At 43.1% G+C, this 16,127-nt stretch overlaps 2 protein-coding genes across 5 annotated transcripts in view; one reads left to right on the plus strand and one right to left on the minus strand.

Moving 5' to 3' along the window:
• Positions 1–1,543: 1,543 nt before the first annotated feature.
• LOC119004706 (transcription factor Sp3-like) lies at positions 1,544–9,850 on the plus strand. Of its 4 annotated transcripts, XM_037071870.1 has the most exons (10): positions 1,546–1,701; positions 2,027–2,124; positions 2,795–3,025; positions 3,110–3,703; positions 4,615–4,824; positions 4,911–5,115; positions 5,219–5,408; positions 5,754–5,950; positions 7,879–8,136; positions 8,874–9,850. In XM_037071870.1, exons 1-9 carry the CDS (start codon positions 1,695–1,697, stop codon positions 8,121–8,123), a joined length of 1,977 nt encoding a protein of 658 aa, XP_036927765.1. In that variant the 5' UTR covers positions 1,546–1,694; the 3' UTR covers positions 8,124–8,136; positions 8,874–9,850. The 4 variants fall into 4 exon arrangements, with proteins under 4 accessions (XP_036927766.1, XP_036927767.1, XP_036927765.1 ...); XM_037071871.1 differs by having other exon boundaries at positions 1,544–1,741; positions 7,879–9,850; XM_037071869.1 differs by having other exon boundaries at positions 7,879–9,850.
• A 782-nt stretch (positions 9,851–10,632) lies between these two features.
• Positions 10,633–16,127, minus strand: part of uggt1 (UDP-glucose glycoprotein glucosyltransferase 1) — a 30,865-nt gene continuing 25,370 nt past the window's right edge. The window contains exons 34-40 of the mRNA XM_037125325.1: positions 15,963–16,047; positions 14,355–14,537; positions 13,920–14,080; positions 13,628–13,742; positions 13,188–13,304; positions 12,089–12,236; positions 10,633–11,996 (exon numbers count right to left, since the gene is read on the minus strand). Of these exons, the coding sequence (XP_036981220.1) occupies positions 11,977–11,996; positions 12,089–12,236; positions 13,188–13,304; positions 13,628–13,742; positions 13,920–14,080; positions 14,355–14,537; positions 15,963–16,047 (829 nt within the window). The 3' untranslated portion in view covers positions 10,633–11,976. The remainder of the gene's footprint in view (positions 11,997–12,088; positions 12,237–13,187; positions 13,305–13,627; positions 13,743–13,919; positions 14,081–14,354; positions 14,538–15,962; positions 16,048–16,127) is intronic.

Consider the following 16,127-nt stretch of genomic DNA (forward strand, 5'->3'; position numbering starts at 1 on the left):
GCGGTTGTGAGGCCAGTTGGATGTACTGCCAAATTGCCTGAAATGCCTTTGGAGACGACTTATGGTAGAGAAATGAACATTCAAATCATGGGCAACAGCTCTGGTGGACATTCCTGCAATCACCATGCCAGTTGCACGCTCCCACAAAACTTGCAGCATCTGTGGCATTGTGGTGTGTGATAAAACTGAACATTTTAGAGTGGCCTTTTGTTGTGGCCAGCCTAAGGCACACCTGTGCTATAATCATGCTGTCTAATGCCGTCTATGTGGTGATCGAAAACAGACTGGACTAGAAATCTAATACCGAGGCTGTGTACAAGAGGGGGATGACAAGACCCTATTTCCTTAGGAGGCTGAGGTCCTTCAGTGTGTGCAGCAAGATGTTGGAGATCTTTTACCAGATCTTTTGTCTGTTGTTGCCAGTGACATTTTCTTTGCTGCGGTGTGTTGGGGCAGCAGCATCAGAGCCAGCGACACTAACAGACTTTATAAAATCGTCAAGAAGGCTGGCTCTGTACTTGGTCTCAGGTTGGAGTCTTTTGAGACTGTGGTGGAGAGAGAATGCTGAATAAACTGTTATCCATCATGGACAATGATCAGCACCCTCTCCATCACACAGTAGACAGACAGTGGAGCACCTTCTCTCACAGACTGCTCCAGCTCTGCTGTGGAAGGGACAGATACAGGAAGTCTTTCCTGCCACATGCCATCACACTGTACAATAACAGCTAAAGGTCTGGTCATAACATACAGTCTCTATGCACTTGGGTTTTATACACTCTGTTCACTGCACCTTATATTTTATCTTGCACTACAATTACACTGCTTATTTATACATTTTTGTGCATTGCATTGCATTTTTTTTGCTGCTATTCTAATATGTCTAAGTTGTTCCTTTTCATTGTGTTGTTACTGTCTCTGTGGGTAATGCTGCAGCAACACTGTAATTTCCCAGCTTGGATCAATAAAGTATATCTATCATCTATCTATCTAATCAGTATCTTGGTATGCTTCATATGTGAGGTGGGATGGATTATCTTGGCAAAGAAGAAGTGCTCACGAACACAGATTTAGACAGATTTGTGAGAAGTGGTCTTTTGTGTATATAGAAAATATTTTTGATATTTGAGTTCAGCTCATGAAAAAAATGTGAGCAAAGACAAAAGTGTTGCGTTTTTATTTTTGTTCAGCGTAGTTTGTTAAATGCTGCAATGGCAGAGAGCACAAAACTCCTGCTTATTTTAAGGTCGTGGTCGCAAGATTAAGAATATATATAACTTTCTGGGACGTTAAAACTGTTAACTAAGATGTGTAACTTCGACATAATCGCCGATGTTTTCCGAGTATCCCTGTGGAGAACTCAACAACTGCATACCGTCTCTCTTCTCCTTCAACAACAAACAGGAAACACACGTACTATAAAAAGTGATTGACGTCTGCGTTAGCCAATGACGTCGAAGGAACCCCCCGCTCAGCCAATCGGCTTAGAGAAGAAGGGCGGGACGTCCTGTAATGTGATGCAAATTCGACGGTCAAGCTTGTTAGTCCCACCTTTTTGTGTTTCCCGCACCGTCAATCAAAATAGAAAAAAATCGACCCGAATTCACCGATCAACACTAGCCCGCCTTTGATAAAATAATCATGTTTGGAGTTTAGTTGATCAGATAATCCTCCCGGTTACTACCATTCACGCTATGACTGGTACGTAAACATTTAGCGCATCGAAGCGTCCAACTAATCGGTGAGTTTGTGTAACCTACAGCGAAGCAAGCTGCGTCTTTTTATCTTTTGCTCCACTGCTAACTAGCTAGATATGGTTAGCTAACACAGCTAGCTGCCTAGCCGCGGAGTTGACAAAGTAAACAGTCAATCTGGGCCCAAATTGCCTCAGAATCTCCGCTGCAAAGTTGAATTTCGCAGTCAGCTCCTTTTGGACTGGAGAGTGGGGATGCTTTGCGGGCTTTTCTGGCAGACAGGAGTTGAAGATTACAGAGTTTTGCTGAGTTTCCCCCTCTCTCCCTGCTAGCGCCAGAGCAGCCTCTGAAACAAGGAGAAATGGCGTCCGCGGACGTGGACAGCAGTCAAAGCGAGTTTCTGCAACCCGGCGGCGCAGCGGAAACACAGGTATCCGACATTTTCTAGCCCGTCTTTCTCGCTCGCTTTCGATTGCTGGTTGTGTTTTTGAGAGCATGGAGTTCACACGTTTTAAAATTTTGATGGCATGGGGTGAAAGCCGTACACTTCCTGTGTTCCCCTCAATAACGGCCACCCACTTTACCCCTGTAAAACCCGCCCATAGTGGGTAGGACACTGAAGTCAGTCACTTGGGTCGGCTCGCTGGAAGATAGCCGGTGTTGCCTTGGGTTGGGAGGATGCCGGGGTGTGATATTGTTGTCTGGAAAGCGTCCATAATCAAAACAGGAGCGTTCAATTGTGTTGTAATAGCCACCCATCCCCCACACCCAGCTCCCGACCGGTTGTGAGCCTGTTATCTTCACCCTGTGTGTTGGTGGTTGCTTCTAGCTTGTGGCTGTTTTTTTTAAAAATTGTTTTTTTTTTTTTTTTTTAACTCGTCCATCCTTTTGCTTCAGCACAGATCCCACATGACCCCGTCCTCCACAGGATATGATTTAGTCTGTGTTTGGTGTTTCAGCATAGAATGAATCATTGAATTCGTAGATGGTTCCCATACAAAAGCCAGCCTGGTGTCCTGAGATCCAACCTGAGGCTGAGATGAATCCTCTTGGTGAAATGTGATCTGTTCCTTGTTAATCTGTTCATTTTACTCCCCCAGACAACAGACATGTCTGCCATTCAGCTGACGGGTTCAGACCGATGGGAGGTTTTAACTCCCGTCTCAACTGGGAAGGAAGATAACGGAGTCGTTCACATTCCAAACTCGGGAATTGTCACGTCCAACGGGCAGTACGTGCTACCGCTTGGGAGTCTCCCCAGCCAGCCCATTTACGTTACAGCATCTGGTAATGATGTTGGAGCCAACGGAGTGTCAGGCATTCAGTATCAGGTAAAGAGAAACAGACACTGGTTTAAGATACAGTAGTTGTGTTCAGGTGATGATCGTGCTCAAAGCTATCGCTCCTTCTTCCAGGTTATCCCCCAAATCCAAAATGCAGATGGGACACTTGCAGGATTCTCAACACAGGGGCTGGATGATGGCACGGGGCAGATCCAGCTTCTCCAAGATGGCAGCCACGGTAGCATTGGAATCAGCTGTGCCACCACAACGACCACTGACCTCCTGACGCAGGCGGGCCATGTACAGTCAATCCAAGGCGTCCCGCTGGGTGGGGGGTCATACACCAGCACAGTAGGGCTACCCGGCAACATAACGTTCGTCCCCATAAACAGTTTGGATCTGGAGTCTCTAGGCCTGACTGGAGCGCAGACGGTCCCCATCGCAACAGGGGTAACGGCCGAAGGTCAGCTCATCATGAGCGGTCAGACGCTGGAGAGTCAGGGACAGGACGCTGGTGCCAAACAGTCGCTGGTGACGGTTAGCGACGGCAGCGGCAACCAAGAACTCTACGTGCCAACCACCACTTCCTCCTCCAACGTCTCCCATCTCCCCGAGACCATCGACGGCACCGGGGTTCTGACCCAGGCAACCGCCGTGTCCGCAGGCGTGTCCGACCCCTCATCCTCAGCAAACTACAACTCCCACAACCACCTTCAGCAAATCCAGGTCAGAGTTTGTCTCAAACACCATGTCATGTGTTAACTTGTATGCTATAAGGCAACTTTTTCCAGTCTGGGGTCTAAACAGTCCCCAGATAAATCTGATGGGTAACAAGAATTTAAGCTGTAAGAGGGAAAATTTATGTTTCTGTAACACAAAAGGTAGATGAGCAGGTATCGAACCACGACACTTCCTTGGTACTGGCCAAAATGTGTCTGTCGCACAGCTTATTGTAAAGTGTTCACGACTGAAAGTTGGCATCAAATGTCTGATCATAATTAAAAGTATCAGAAAAGTGTCATTTTTAGTTTTTCTTGGAACGTCAGGTATTTAGAAATGTCAGAAGACTGCCAGCTCAGTGTGACGCAGGGTATTAAATAGACGTGGGTTCTTTTTCATGGGCCACAAGCCAGGAAGGACATGAACCGCTGCTGCAGACCACAGTAGAGCACTCTTTCTTCATGTCATCTGCTTTTAATGTGATGCGACATGAAACCCACATTTCCCCGAATGTATCTAGCCAACCTGACTGCTAGATTTGACTTGTATACTTTTTTTTTTTTTTACTTTGCACATTTACTTTAAAACTGCAGTTGAGTGCTTCGAATGGTGTATTCATGTGCAGGCATGTAGATCGGATGAATCTACAGTCAAATTATGAATACTTATGAACACGACGCTGTTGTGCAACCAGTTCTCAAGTGTTGGGAGCTCCTGACTGTGACTGTCATCAACCACAAATATATTCTTGACTTGTGAGAAATGTTCTAACTTGCAATTTATCATTAACATGAATGAGGCTAATTATCCACTGTGCTATTGAACCACGACCTCCTACATAGAAACGTGACAAGAATGCTTCGTTCTCAGCTTTTTTGTGTAATTGTAATTTATTGTGGCGTTTCCTTCCTCTGCAGGTCTCATCTTCCAACGCCACCACTATCTCGCAGCCCATCCTGCAGCTGTCTGGGGACACTCAGGCCCAGGTAGCCCAGGTGGCTCAGGGCCAGGACCTGAATGCAGCAGGTCAGACTCTACAGAGTGTGCAGCTGGTCAACCCGGGGACTTTCCTCATCCAGGCCCAAACCGTCACCGCTACTGGACAGATCCAATGGCAGACCTTCCAGGTAACCTTACGAGAAGCGCGGCATGTTGTGTTTACACGCTGTGAAAGATGCTAGATTATTAAAACGTGTCCCATCTGTCTCTGTAGGTTCAGGGTGTCCAGTCACTCCAGGGGCTCCAGTTGCCCCAGGGGCAGGGGCAGGCCCAGCAGCTCACCTTAGCCCCGGTTCAGACCCTCCCTCTGGGTCAGACAGGCCAGGTCAGCCTGCCCAACCTCCAGACAGTCACAGTGAACTCTGTAACACAATCTGGAATTCAGTACACGCAAGGGGAGGATGCAAACAGTCCAGCTGGTATGGGAACCATGCACATGCTCTACATCCTCACATACTGTTCACTTTGTAGTGTCTGATATTTTGAAAAGGTCCTAAATCTGCCTCTTCTTCTGCGGTCCAGGTATCCAGATAAAGGAGGAGCCAGACTCTGAGGAGTGGCAGATGAGCGGAGACTCAACGCTGAACCCCAACGACCTGAACAACCTGCGTGTTCAGATAGGTGACGAGGACATGGAGACGCCGAGCGGGGAGGGCAAGAGGCTCCGCAGAGTAGCCTGCACCTGCCCCAACTGCAAAGAGTCTGGTGGAAGGTGGGCACAGGCACATCACAGACTCCTGGAGGGGGAAGAATTAACTAGGCAGAGCAAAATGATGTCCTAAAGCTTTATTAAACATCATAATTGCAATAATAAGGAATTACTTTACAGGTTTTTGCATTCGTATTTACATAAATATTGATGCAAATGCAAATGTTGCTAATCCTTTACCATTGAGTATCAGAGTATTCAGTGATGCAAGATTAATTTTGTCTTATTATTTTTGCCTTTTTGGGTGTTTTTTTTTTTCCAGTCATTGAATGCATTTAGTTTAGAAAAAAGGAGTCGCCCGCAGTGTTTGTGTTGTCGCTCATATTGCAATTTCCTGTCATTTCACAGAGGCTCTGGCATGGGGAAGAAGAAGCAGCATATCTGCCACATCGCCGGCTGCGGGAAGGTTTACGGGAAAACGTCTCATCTGCGAGCTCACCTGCGCTGGCACAGCGGAGAGAGGCCATTCGTCTGCAACTGGATGTTCTGCGGGAAGAGGTTCACCAGGAGCGACGAGCTGCAGAGACACAGGAGGACACACACAGGTGAGACGACGCTCAGCCGAATCTGCTACCAGCTGTTAAATGAAGACAGTTTTGATGTCTGTAGCAAGTTGAAAGTGGTGAATACATTCATGCTGAAGGAGTGACGGCAAAACAGATTGTACATGTGGCGTTATCGCTTTTTTGTCCACAAATTATTATAAAACATTGCGTAATTCTTGCGAGATGTTCCTGTTTTTAGACTTTGCAGCTAATACATTACAGTGTACTGGAATATATTCATGTCCTGAGTATATTTGTGCCTCAAGCTGTGCATGCTGTTCCTTTTGATGACACAAGGCTCAGTGATGAGAGGTGTAAAGCAACTTGCAGCAGAGAAAAGAAAAGCACTTACTGTTCTGATTTAAATGTTACACCCTCAGACAAAACTACTCCATTGTTGTCGCTCCACTCAGTATTTGGTCTTGAATGACTGTAGATGTAAGGATCAGTGGATTAACGACCTGTGAAGATGTGTGATTGTGTCGTGAATGAACTGAACCTGGGTGCTTTGGTTGTGCCACAGTGCAGAGATGAATCTAGAAAAAGAGGATAAAGTGTTGATGTTATCATAGTGTAATAATTTATTGTTTTCCAGCTTGTTATTTCAGCGTCTTTCATCATTTTCAGTTTCCTCACCTACTCGTAGCATTCCTTCACTATTGTGAACGGTTAAACAGCTCCGGTGAAATCTGTTCACCTCGTCATCTGTGGATTGTGGATACTTCACAGTAACTAGATTCAGGACTGTGCCTGCGGCGATATAATAAGATTGATTTATTTTTTATTATTCAATTGTCCCACAATCCCATTTCCGCCCACTGCCGCTGTGAATCTAAGAGACGGTTGTTTCAAGATCTCTCCGCAACAACCGTCATTAATAAAAAGTGAATTTGTTGCCGATTAAACTTCAGTTAATAGTTATTTACTGTTAAAAACAATGAAATGTCTTTGAAACATGTATGAAGTAGATGTTAAGGTTTATAAACATGAGTTCCAGTTCTCACATAGACATAGAATTAAGTTTTTCTTAAGGGTTCCTTCAATTCGTTTTTTAAAAATGTCTTCTGACTAAGATCTGTGGTGAAGCTTTACAGTTTTACCAAAACCTCCTCCTCCATCCATGTTCATGTGCTGCTGCTGTTTGTCTTCATGAAATTCACTTACTGACTCTCAGCGAGCGTCGACCGGGCTGTAAACATTGATTTCTGGTTGAAAACTGGGCGATATTCGGTCTGAGTGCAGCTAAAATGCTGTTACATCATCAACAATCTGTTCATTTATAGATTAAGAGAGAGACGATGCCGATTAGTGTGAAGGCATTTCTCCAGAGTCATATTTCACTGGTAGGTGATTGTTGGTATAGTTATAGCACATTTTATGTTTCATATAAACTTAAGTATAGAACTGTACGGACTCTGTGCTGCCGACAAGAAGCTTCCAGGACGTCTTAATCAGAGAAGTTTTGTACATTGTTGTTAATTAATTTGAGAGTTAAATCTTTTGCTAGTAAAAGTTGTGGAGCAAAAAGCACAAGCTGAAGAAATGTATGACAGTGTGACGCCTATAAAAGACGTGTGCAGTTGTGGTTCAGACGTTAGCGCGCTCGGTCAGAAGGTTGATTGTTTGATCTCTGACCGCTGCAGTAAAATGTTGTTGTTGCAGGATTTGCTAAAAAGGCTTTTTTAAAATCCTTTACGATGTAAAAAATATTTTGTCTACCGTCATTTTGGACATTTTAAGACTAAATGTGAACATTTAATCCACGTCTCTTCAGGACAGAAAAGCAAACACTAACTGTATGTCAACACCAGAGTTAAACTAAGTCATCCGGTCCATCTGGTTAACTGTTAAACAGTGCGTTTTAAACAGTGAAGGTTTTATCTGCTCCCTGTCTGATGTTTGTCTTTGATTTTTTTGTTTCCTCACAGGAGAGAAGAAGTTCGTGTGCACGGAGTGCTCCAAGAGGTTCATGCGGAGCGACCACCTGGCCAAGCACATAAAGACTCACCAGAATAAAAAAGGCGTTCCCGCCACGTCTCCGCCCACCACCGACGCCGTCATCACCACCGACGGAACCACGCTCATCCTCCAGACCGCCACCCACGACCTCGTAGGCAATCAGGAGATCCCTTTACAGCTGGTCACTGTGGCGCCCGGAGAGGTCATGGAATGAGTGGGTGAACGGGGTGAGGTGGTTTTATGAGAACTGGCCTATCACAGGGACCTCTTGGGCTTTTCTCTTTTCCCTCTTACCTTTTATTTTTTGTTTGTTTTTTACATATGAATATATACGTAAATATATATGACAAATATATATATTTTAAGTAAGAGTTAACATGACTTTATGTTTGTTTTTTGCAGTCTTTTTATAGGCGGGCAAAAAGAATAACATTAAAATGTGGTTGCTATGTACACACGTAAACACACACACAGACACACACGCACACACACACACACACAGACAAGAAAACACGTATTAACACTCAACATGTGACATGAATACTCGACACAATGAAATGCCTTATTTTGTATCATACTCTTGTATAAAATGCTGGAGGTGCATGTTTTTTTAAGCTTTGCAGATGTAACGGAGATAAATGTGTTTGAAATTGAGATGATGATGATGATGATGATGATGAGTAGGAGGAGTGAAGGAAGTCGCGAACCTCTCTGGTATGATTGAATTTTTTTTTTTTGTCTCTGGAGAGTTCTGACAAAACCGAGCGGTCTGTTTGAAGCAGCACTGCATCCTCGCCCCGACTGACGCTTTTGTTTTTAAAGGGAAAGTTCATCAATTTTAGGAAAAACTGTTAATTCGCTTTCTTGACGAAAATTAGGTGAAACCACAGTGGTGTTGAGAAAGAAAATAAGCATTTTTTCCCCCCTGAAAATGTCAAACTGTTCCTTTTTATTAAATCCACAGCAGCTGTCGCCCCGATCGCTGACACCCAATAGGACTACGAGGCCGACGTCATGCTGTGCTGCTTCAAGCCGAGCCGGCGGTTCAGCTGGTGGTCAGAGTAGGGCGACAGTGCCACTGTTAACTGATCTCAAGTTGGTGTTTTCCGCCTCGACGGGGAAAAAAATAGATGCAAGCCGCTCTTTTAAAAAAAAAAAAGAAAAAAAAAGGGCAACTTCTTCCAGCATCTGGTCAGTCTGAACAGAATGTTTCATCTGTCCTCACAAGCACGCCGTCCGCTGTGCTTGTCCACGTCAACACGTTAATTTTTGTTCTTGTTTTTTTTTTTTTTTGTTGTTGTTGTTGCTGCATATTTCGTTGTAAATTCACATTGTATTATTTCAGTTTTTCTGTGTCTCTCTGCCAATCCGAGTGTCGACTTAAATCGAAGCCACATAATGGTGATCGTAAAAAAAAAAAAAAAAGAAGAGTGGTTACCTCTGAAATCCTTCATCGTCACTGTCAGCTGCACATGATCACAGGAGGAAGAAAAAACACGCAGCGATCGTCGTGCCATGTGAAGAAGAAAAAAACGAGATGCAAGAAATCAGTGAGCCCTCGAGGGTGTTTTTGTCATCGAACATTCCAGTTGGATACCAGATGATGTGGGATGAGTTTTGCAATAACTGCTCTGTTGGTAATTCTGGCCAGATGTCACTCGAGTTAAAAGGAAAACAATCATTTTGTTTTTTTTTGTTAATTTTTAATTTTAATTAATGTAATCCCTTCCTCAGTTTGTCCTCATGTTTGTAGCATTCATTTTACATGTATATTATCTTATTTTCACATTGTTTATAGAAAGCCATTACTTAGTTAACTGAATTTGTTGTATCAAAACCTTATTTTAAGTGATTTTTTTAAAGAATTGGTGTAAAAATTGAATGTTACCTTTTGTAAAACCTTTTTTCAAATGGATCACAATAAAAGTCTGAAACCTTCCAGTAAGATTTTCTGTGTCAACACCTCAACTTGAATTAACTTACTGGTTATGAACGTGCAGTGTTGTAGTTTAACAAACACACTTGCTCTTATCTGAGTCTGGGTTTTATTACATTTAGGGCAACTTACTGTAATTCATACACTGATGACGGTGGCTGCCATGCAAGATGTGTTCACCAGCGCATCAGGAGCAGTTTGCGGTTTAGCATGTTGCCCAAGGACACTTCGACTTGCTGAACAGGGGAATCGAACCAGCAACCTTCCGATAACAAAACACACACACCCATACGGGTTCTGTACGTGGGAGGAAAAAGTAGTGTTGTGCAAAAAATAATAATTATCTTAACTACTTTGAATTAGTTGTACAAAAACAACTACTTGGAAAAATGAAGTTACACAAGAAATCTCCTACCAAAACTTTTTTTTTCTTGACTTTGTTGAATTCTTGGGGGGGCATTTCCTTTTATTTAGCCATTTCAACATCTCAGTGAGTAGCAGCTGAGGATGGTGGGCAGCTGTGGCTCAGCAAGCATCTTGTTATCGGAAGATTGCTGGTTCGAATCCCCTGGTCGACATGCAAAAGTGTGCTTGAGCAAGATGCTGAACCCCAAACTGCTCCTGAGATGCTGGTCGGCACATCTTGCATGGCAGCCACCACCATCAGTGTATTGAACTGGAATCCAGAGTCTTTCCTCGTGTCCTCTGGAACAGCAGGAATAAACCAAACAACATGTAGGGAAATCCCTGATCACACACAGGAGGTGGTGACAACACACTGGACCACTTCTTTTAATTGGGGATTTTTTTATTTAACAAAAATATCAGACAGCCAAAACAGGATGTTGATGATGATGACAAATCCATGGATGTGTTACCAAGAAACAGAAAATGACATGTTTTGTTTTCTTTAAGCCGACTCGTGTTATGGCTGCTCTTCCCTTACAGTACCACGAACTCTCCCCGTCCCTCTGAGTCGTAATTTATGCTGCAACCCGCACAAGCTTCAAACATCTTTCCCTGAGAGTCACAGTGACAGTAATATTCCACAACAAACTGGGGATTCAGTCAAGCCTGCTGATAGTTTTCTTTGTTTTTCCGAGTCAAATTCCAAACATCTGTGCACCAAATTCTAAATTACATTCACATTCCCTTAAAGAGTTTTTATTGTCGGTCACTTAACTTCTATAGATTGAGATGATTCTTAAAAAATATGACTAGTGGATCAACCACTGTAAGGAGTAAAGTGTACAGTGTGTAGATGTGGCCTTAATTTTTAGATTCATTCAGCATTTTCCAAAAATCTAATGTGGGGATTGGAAAAAAACAACCTAATTCCTTGTAAACTTCACTAAAGAGCAAACAACTGATGTAAGTTTTTAATCTGACGTGATGAATAATAACAGAGGATCACAGTTCACTGCATTGTACGTAGGTTTGATTACAAATCTCAGATTCCAACATGTCAATTAAAAAAAAATGTATTAAAGTCATGATATTGACTTCAAACATAAAGCCCAGCATTAGTTTTTAGGTCTGAAAACTGGCAAATTATCCACCATTTTCCAGACCTGTGATATGAACTCTGCAAAACAGAAGTAGACACCTATATACCTGCATCTTTTACCAATTTAAAGCAGGCTTTTAAAATAGTTTTATCCAACTGTGTGGGAGGTAATCCACACCGAGTGTTTGGTTTGTAAGAGATCAAACCTCCACGTTAAACCTCCAGTGAGATTCCCAAGGTTTTTTTTCCTCCCTTTGTCCTTCAACCACAGCCTGAACCAGAATCCCAATCAGTGCAAAGTAACATCTAATACAGGGGAGGAGGAAAGAAAACTATACAGGAAAAAAAAAATAAAAAATAGAATCTATATTTTACGATTTTGCTTCACAGAATACATTCTCACCACTTGCACGCACATGTACAGAAAAACCTCCAGAACCTGACCACCTCAGCTCCCCGTCACACCTTATAAAAAGAACAAAGACAAAAACAGTTTGAACCGTTTAGCACTGCTTCGTGGTCGGCCTGTCAGCAAGTCCCTCCAGGCAGGAGAGGAGCCTCTTCGTTGTAGCAGACTCTTTAAACAGAGTCCAGTCCACCGCTGCATCATCGTCATCATCATCATCACAACTCTGTGTGAGCATCTGACAGAGGAGGGGAGACAAATGAGTCACGTTTGACCAATGTTCTGTACGTATTTTACTTGCAAATGTTTTTTTTCACGAGTGTTAAGTACCTGGTGTGTCTTGCTGCTTAGCGCTGTGATTTACTCTCTCCTGGACTCTCGTCTGCAGACGTTTAATCTCCTGGTCGTAATCGCTCCACTCGGACACGATCCTCACCGCCGCCTGCAGCTTGGGCTCCTTGGTCATGGGGTTGTTACACTGACATCACAAAAGACACAAAACCATCAGCAACAATGTTCTAATCATTCTAATATTCGTCTAATCTAACTCAGTTTCTTCTCAAAAACTACCATATTTCTCGGTTTGGTCAACTCTCAGCTGGTAAAACGAACAGGCTGCACCTTGTTAGAGTGGCCAGGAGATCATCGTGTGTTTTGCAACTTACAAATTCAGAGTGAGCAAAATAACAAGAGGGTGAAGCTTCTCTGGGCAGAGGGCTGTTGATTTGTTAAGAAACCATATTTTTTCTTGTGTGAACATGGAAGATGAACTTTTAAATACAGTCCGTGCAGGGCTGGCAGATCGACTGGGTGACAGAGGAGGCCATAAACTAAATTTTCATGCTCATAAATATTGTAGCCGCGGGGTTATAAGTTGCATCTATTCTTATGAAGATAATAAAATAATGATGTGAGGCTCCGTAGTCTGAACCAGTGTTCACTCTGACGCTGACACTCATAGTTTATTGATAGCCTGAGGGACACTCATTTGTTTTTTTGATCAGACCACATAATTCGTGGTGAAAGTCACATATTGTTGTGCTTAAAAAGCTTCGACTAGTAATGATTACTTCTCTGCCTCTGCCATGTTTAATAACCCTTCCTCTACTGCTCCAACTATAAAACCCATCTCTGTTCTCCCAAAACACTTAATCTTAAAGAATTGATTTTCAGTACAAAGGTTTGTTGATTTCTTGAGATTTTAGTACGTGAATTTATCCCAAAAGAAATTGTTTCACATACATCAGACCTCATAGTTGACCTGTCTGCCCTCTAGTGGCTGTAAGGAGACATGACAGTCTTTAGAAATCTCCACCACTCCTCTGTTACACTGCTGAGCTCTACAAGGTGCTACAGACATGTGAAACTACTTTCCTTTTCTTGCCCTGATCCAATCCCTGCAGTCGACACACTGACAAAAAGTAGTTACCAGATCTATCGTCTTGGCGCTCCTCTTGGAGGTGTCGTCACACCAGGTCTCACACCACAGCCACTCCTGAGGCAGAGACTTGATGGGCACTTGGTGGATCATGTTGTTGGGCAGATCCTGGGAAGAAAAAGAGAGAAGACGGACAATAAGATCAATGATTACTGTAACAGGAGATTTAAACAGAAGTTAATGGAAAAGATGTTATGCCACAAAGTACTGGAGTCATGATATGTTGTAAAATCATGAGCAGAGGAGAAAAGAATCTGATTAAATTAGACTTTTTCCCACATGAAACAAACAATGATTGTCATTAAACACCACAGTCATTTGGTAAAGTGAGCTATTTGTCATTTATAAAGAACTACAGTCGTCTTTGTCCTCTCAGTAGCTGTCATTTTAATATGCATGTGGGATCTGATAGCGTAGACGGAGTCACAGACCTGGTCGAGGTTTGAGAGGCTGTTGGGGTCTTGGCTGAGCCCCTGGTACTGCCCTCTGAGTCGATCTCCTGCTGCGATTTTCCTGAACTTCTTCAGGTCGACGACATACAGCGCACTGCAGGGTGCCAGACGGCGACACATGAAAAATGCATGTAAGCATGAAAAATGTATTGAAAAGGAAAGTAAGAGCCTTTCTGTGTACGTGAGTGTGTTGGAGGGTAATTGATGTTCAAAGTGCTGTAGACATGTGAGCGACGTGACTCTTACAACAGTCGGGAGTGTGTGTTTGTACCTGATGTGGTATTTGCGTCCGGCGAGGTGGCTCGCCCAGTAGCCGGACTTCCAGAAGCGGTAGCCGTCCATCTCCCTCCGGCTCTCGCAGAATGGAGTGTAACCGTACGGAGCTCCCTCGAGGTCGAAGTCACGCAGCTCCTTCAGGTCTGTGCGCACAATCTGAATGAAAGGATGGAGGATAAAAAACACAGATGGATCGTTTTATAGTAGCGATACTTTTACTTATCTTGATTAATATTTTGTCCACAGGAATTGAAACTGTGACATCTCGGACTAAGTGCTATTTTTGGGTAAACTCAAGCGATCACTTTCTGATGAGGTCTCCAACCTCATCTTGTAGATTTTCATCTGGTTCCTTTCACATCATGAGCTCATGTTATAAACTGTATATGAAATATTTGTACAGAGGCACGGTGAATAACCCTGATCTTACCTGGTCAGCGTCCACAAACAGGATCTTGTCGACAGCGAGAGGAAACAGCACGTCCAGGAACAGGATCTTGTAGCCCCAGATGATCCTCTGCTTCTCCGTCTGTTGGTGTAACCAGCGAGGCCACTTGTACTGCACCAGTTCGTACTGGAAGCCATACTGCTTCGCCATGTGGGGGATGAACTCCTGCAAGACAGTCACACGCACACAAAACAGGTCCGTCAGTGTGAAGAATCGTAGAGCATCGTGATGCAGCAGTAATGAAGTCTGGTGAAAACCCTGAAAAGTCTTGCCACTCACTTGATGTTGATTTTTACTGTTACATAACTGATGTCTGGTGGCATTTTTATGACATTTTCACATATTAAATTTCCTCAGATTACAGTTTTTGGCCAAGTTTCTTTGGAAGCTGAGTGCTCGATCACTTTTATCCAGGAATACATCCGGGGAAATTTAAGGTGCTCTTAAAGTTAAAAAGACTGATCACACACACACACAGAAAAAAACATTCCTGAGGCTTTTTAAAGACACGGCAAGGACAAAAGTTCTGTTAGAAACCTTTAATGAGTCCGACGTATTGCTTCAAAATGCCAACTACTTTCTGCCCGTCAGGTCGGCTGAAAACCTTGTCGGTGCCAGGCTTTTTTTGACTTTGATAAAATCTAGTTGTACTCTTCTTTGATTCCAGTAGACTGAAGAACACAAACACCTTTGTCACAATCTGGGGGTTAGGATCACACTCACGGACAGTAAAACACACGGACAAAATAAGCTGCGGTTCAATCAACCAACTTGAAGATGAATAATCATTCTTTACCAATTTAACTGCAGGCATTTGCCAACAAATTAAATCAAAAGGTCACTCAGCCGTGACACCTATATCTAATATTTACCAACCAGTCGTGATATAAATTTGTCAGTTTACACCAAACATCATATCCTGATTTCAGAAAACCTGATAGAAATTGGTGTACAGTGGCATGTACACACATTTTCAAGGTTTCTGATCATTCTGTCATCTGTGTGCTGAAAATGCTGCAATCTACAGCTGTAACTGTACTAAACCAATCATAATATTGCTTTACAAAGCTGTGATGATTGGTATTGCTCCGTGAAACGTGTTTTACTTTGCTTCTGTTAATCTGTTTTGGCGGATATAAGCCTATAAGCTTATTTGACCATAATGTGAATGTCAAAATTAAGAGCAAGATCGGAGCAATTACTAAGTTCACTGTAGAACAGGCTGAAGGCACTTCTGAGTTACAAAACCACAATTTCTTATCTGTTGCTTTTACCAGTTCATTTTGAAAAGTAAGAAATCACGTTTTCGTCCGCAGGATAATGAAGCTTATAACCATTAAAACCAGAGTGAAAACAGGGAATGATTATGATGAATGGAACTACGAGGCAAGAAGAAGCCCTGAAGTCGTCTCATTCATCTGGAGATTTGTCTTCTGCAGGTGAAGTTAAAGAAAAAATCTCATCCCCGCTGCGTGTTTCACTTTGATTTTCAGAACTCCTCTTTGAAGCTCGTTCACTGATGGGCAGAGAAAAATCTGCAGCCGTCAACAGAAAATCCTCACATGAATGAGGAGAAGCCAGCTGATTTACCTTAAAAGTCGGGGACAGGTAGTTCTTGAGGAACCAGAACTTGACGGGAGTTTTGGTGTTCTTCAGAACTGACAGCATCATGATCCTGAGAGGGAGGGAGGAATAAAAAAAAGACCGGTGGCATCGGGAGAGCCAAGGCACTAAAATCAATAGTCTTTTCACACA

Source organism: Acanthopagrus latus, chromosome 16 (assembly GCF_904848185.1).
Source record: "Acanthopagrus latus isolate v.2019 chromosome 16, fAcaLat1.1, whole genome shotgun sequence".
Classification (NCBI taxonomy): Eukaryota; Metazoa; Chordata; class Actinopteri; order Spariformes; family Sparidae; genus Acanthopagrus; species Acanthopagrus latus.

Excerpts from the sequence above, each read along its gene's own strand:
- LOC119004706 (XM_037071869.1), top strand. Across the intron at positions 2,125-2,794 it reads GCGGCGCAGCGGAAACACAG|ACAACAGACATGTCTGCCAT; the intron begins GTATCCGACATT and ends TTACTCCCCCAG. Across the intron at positions 5,409-5,753 it reads TGCAAAGAGTCTGGTGGAAG|AGGCTCTGGCATGGGGAAGA; the intron begins GTGGGCACAGGC and ends GTCATTTCACAG.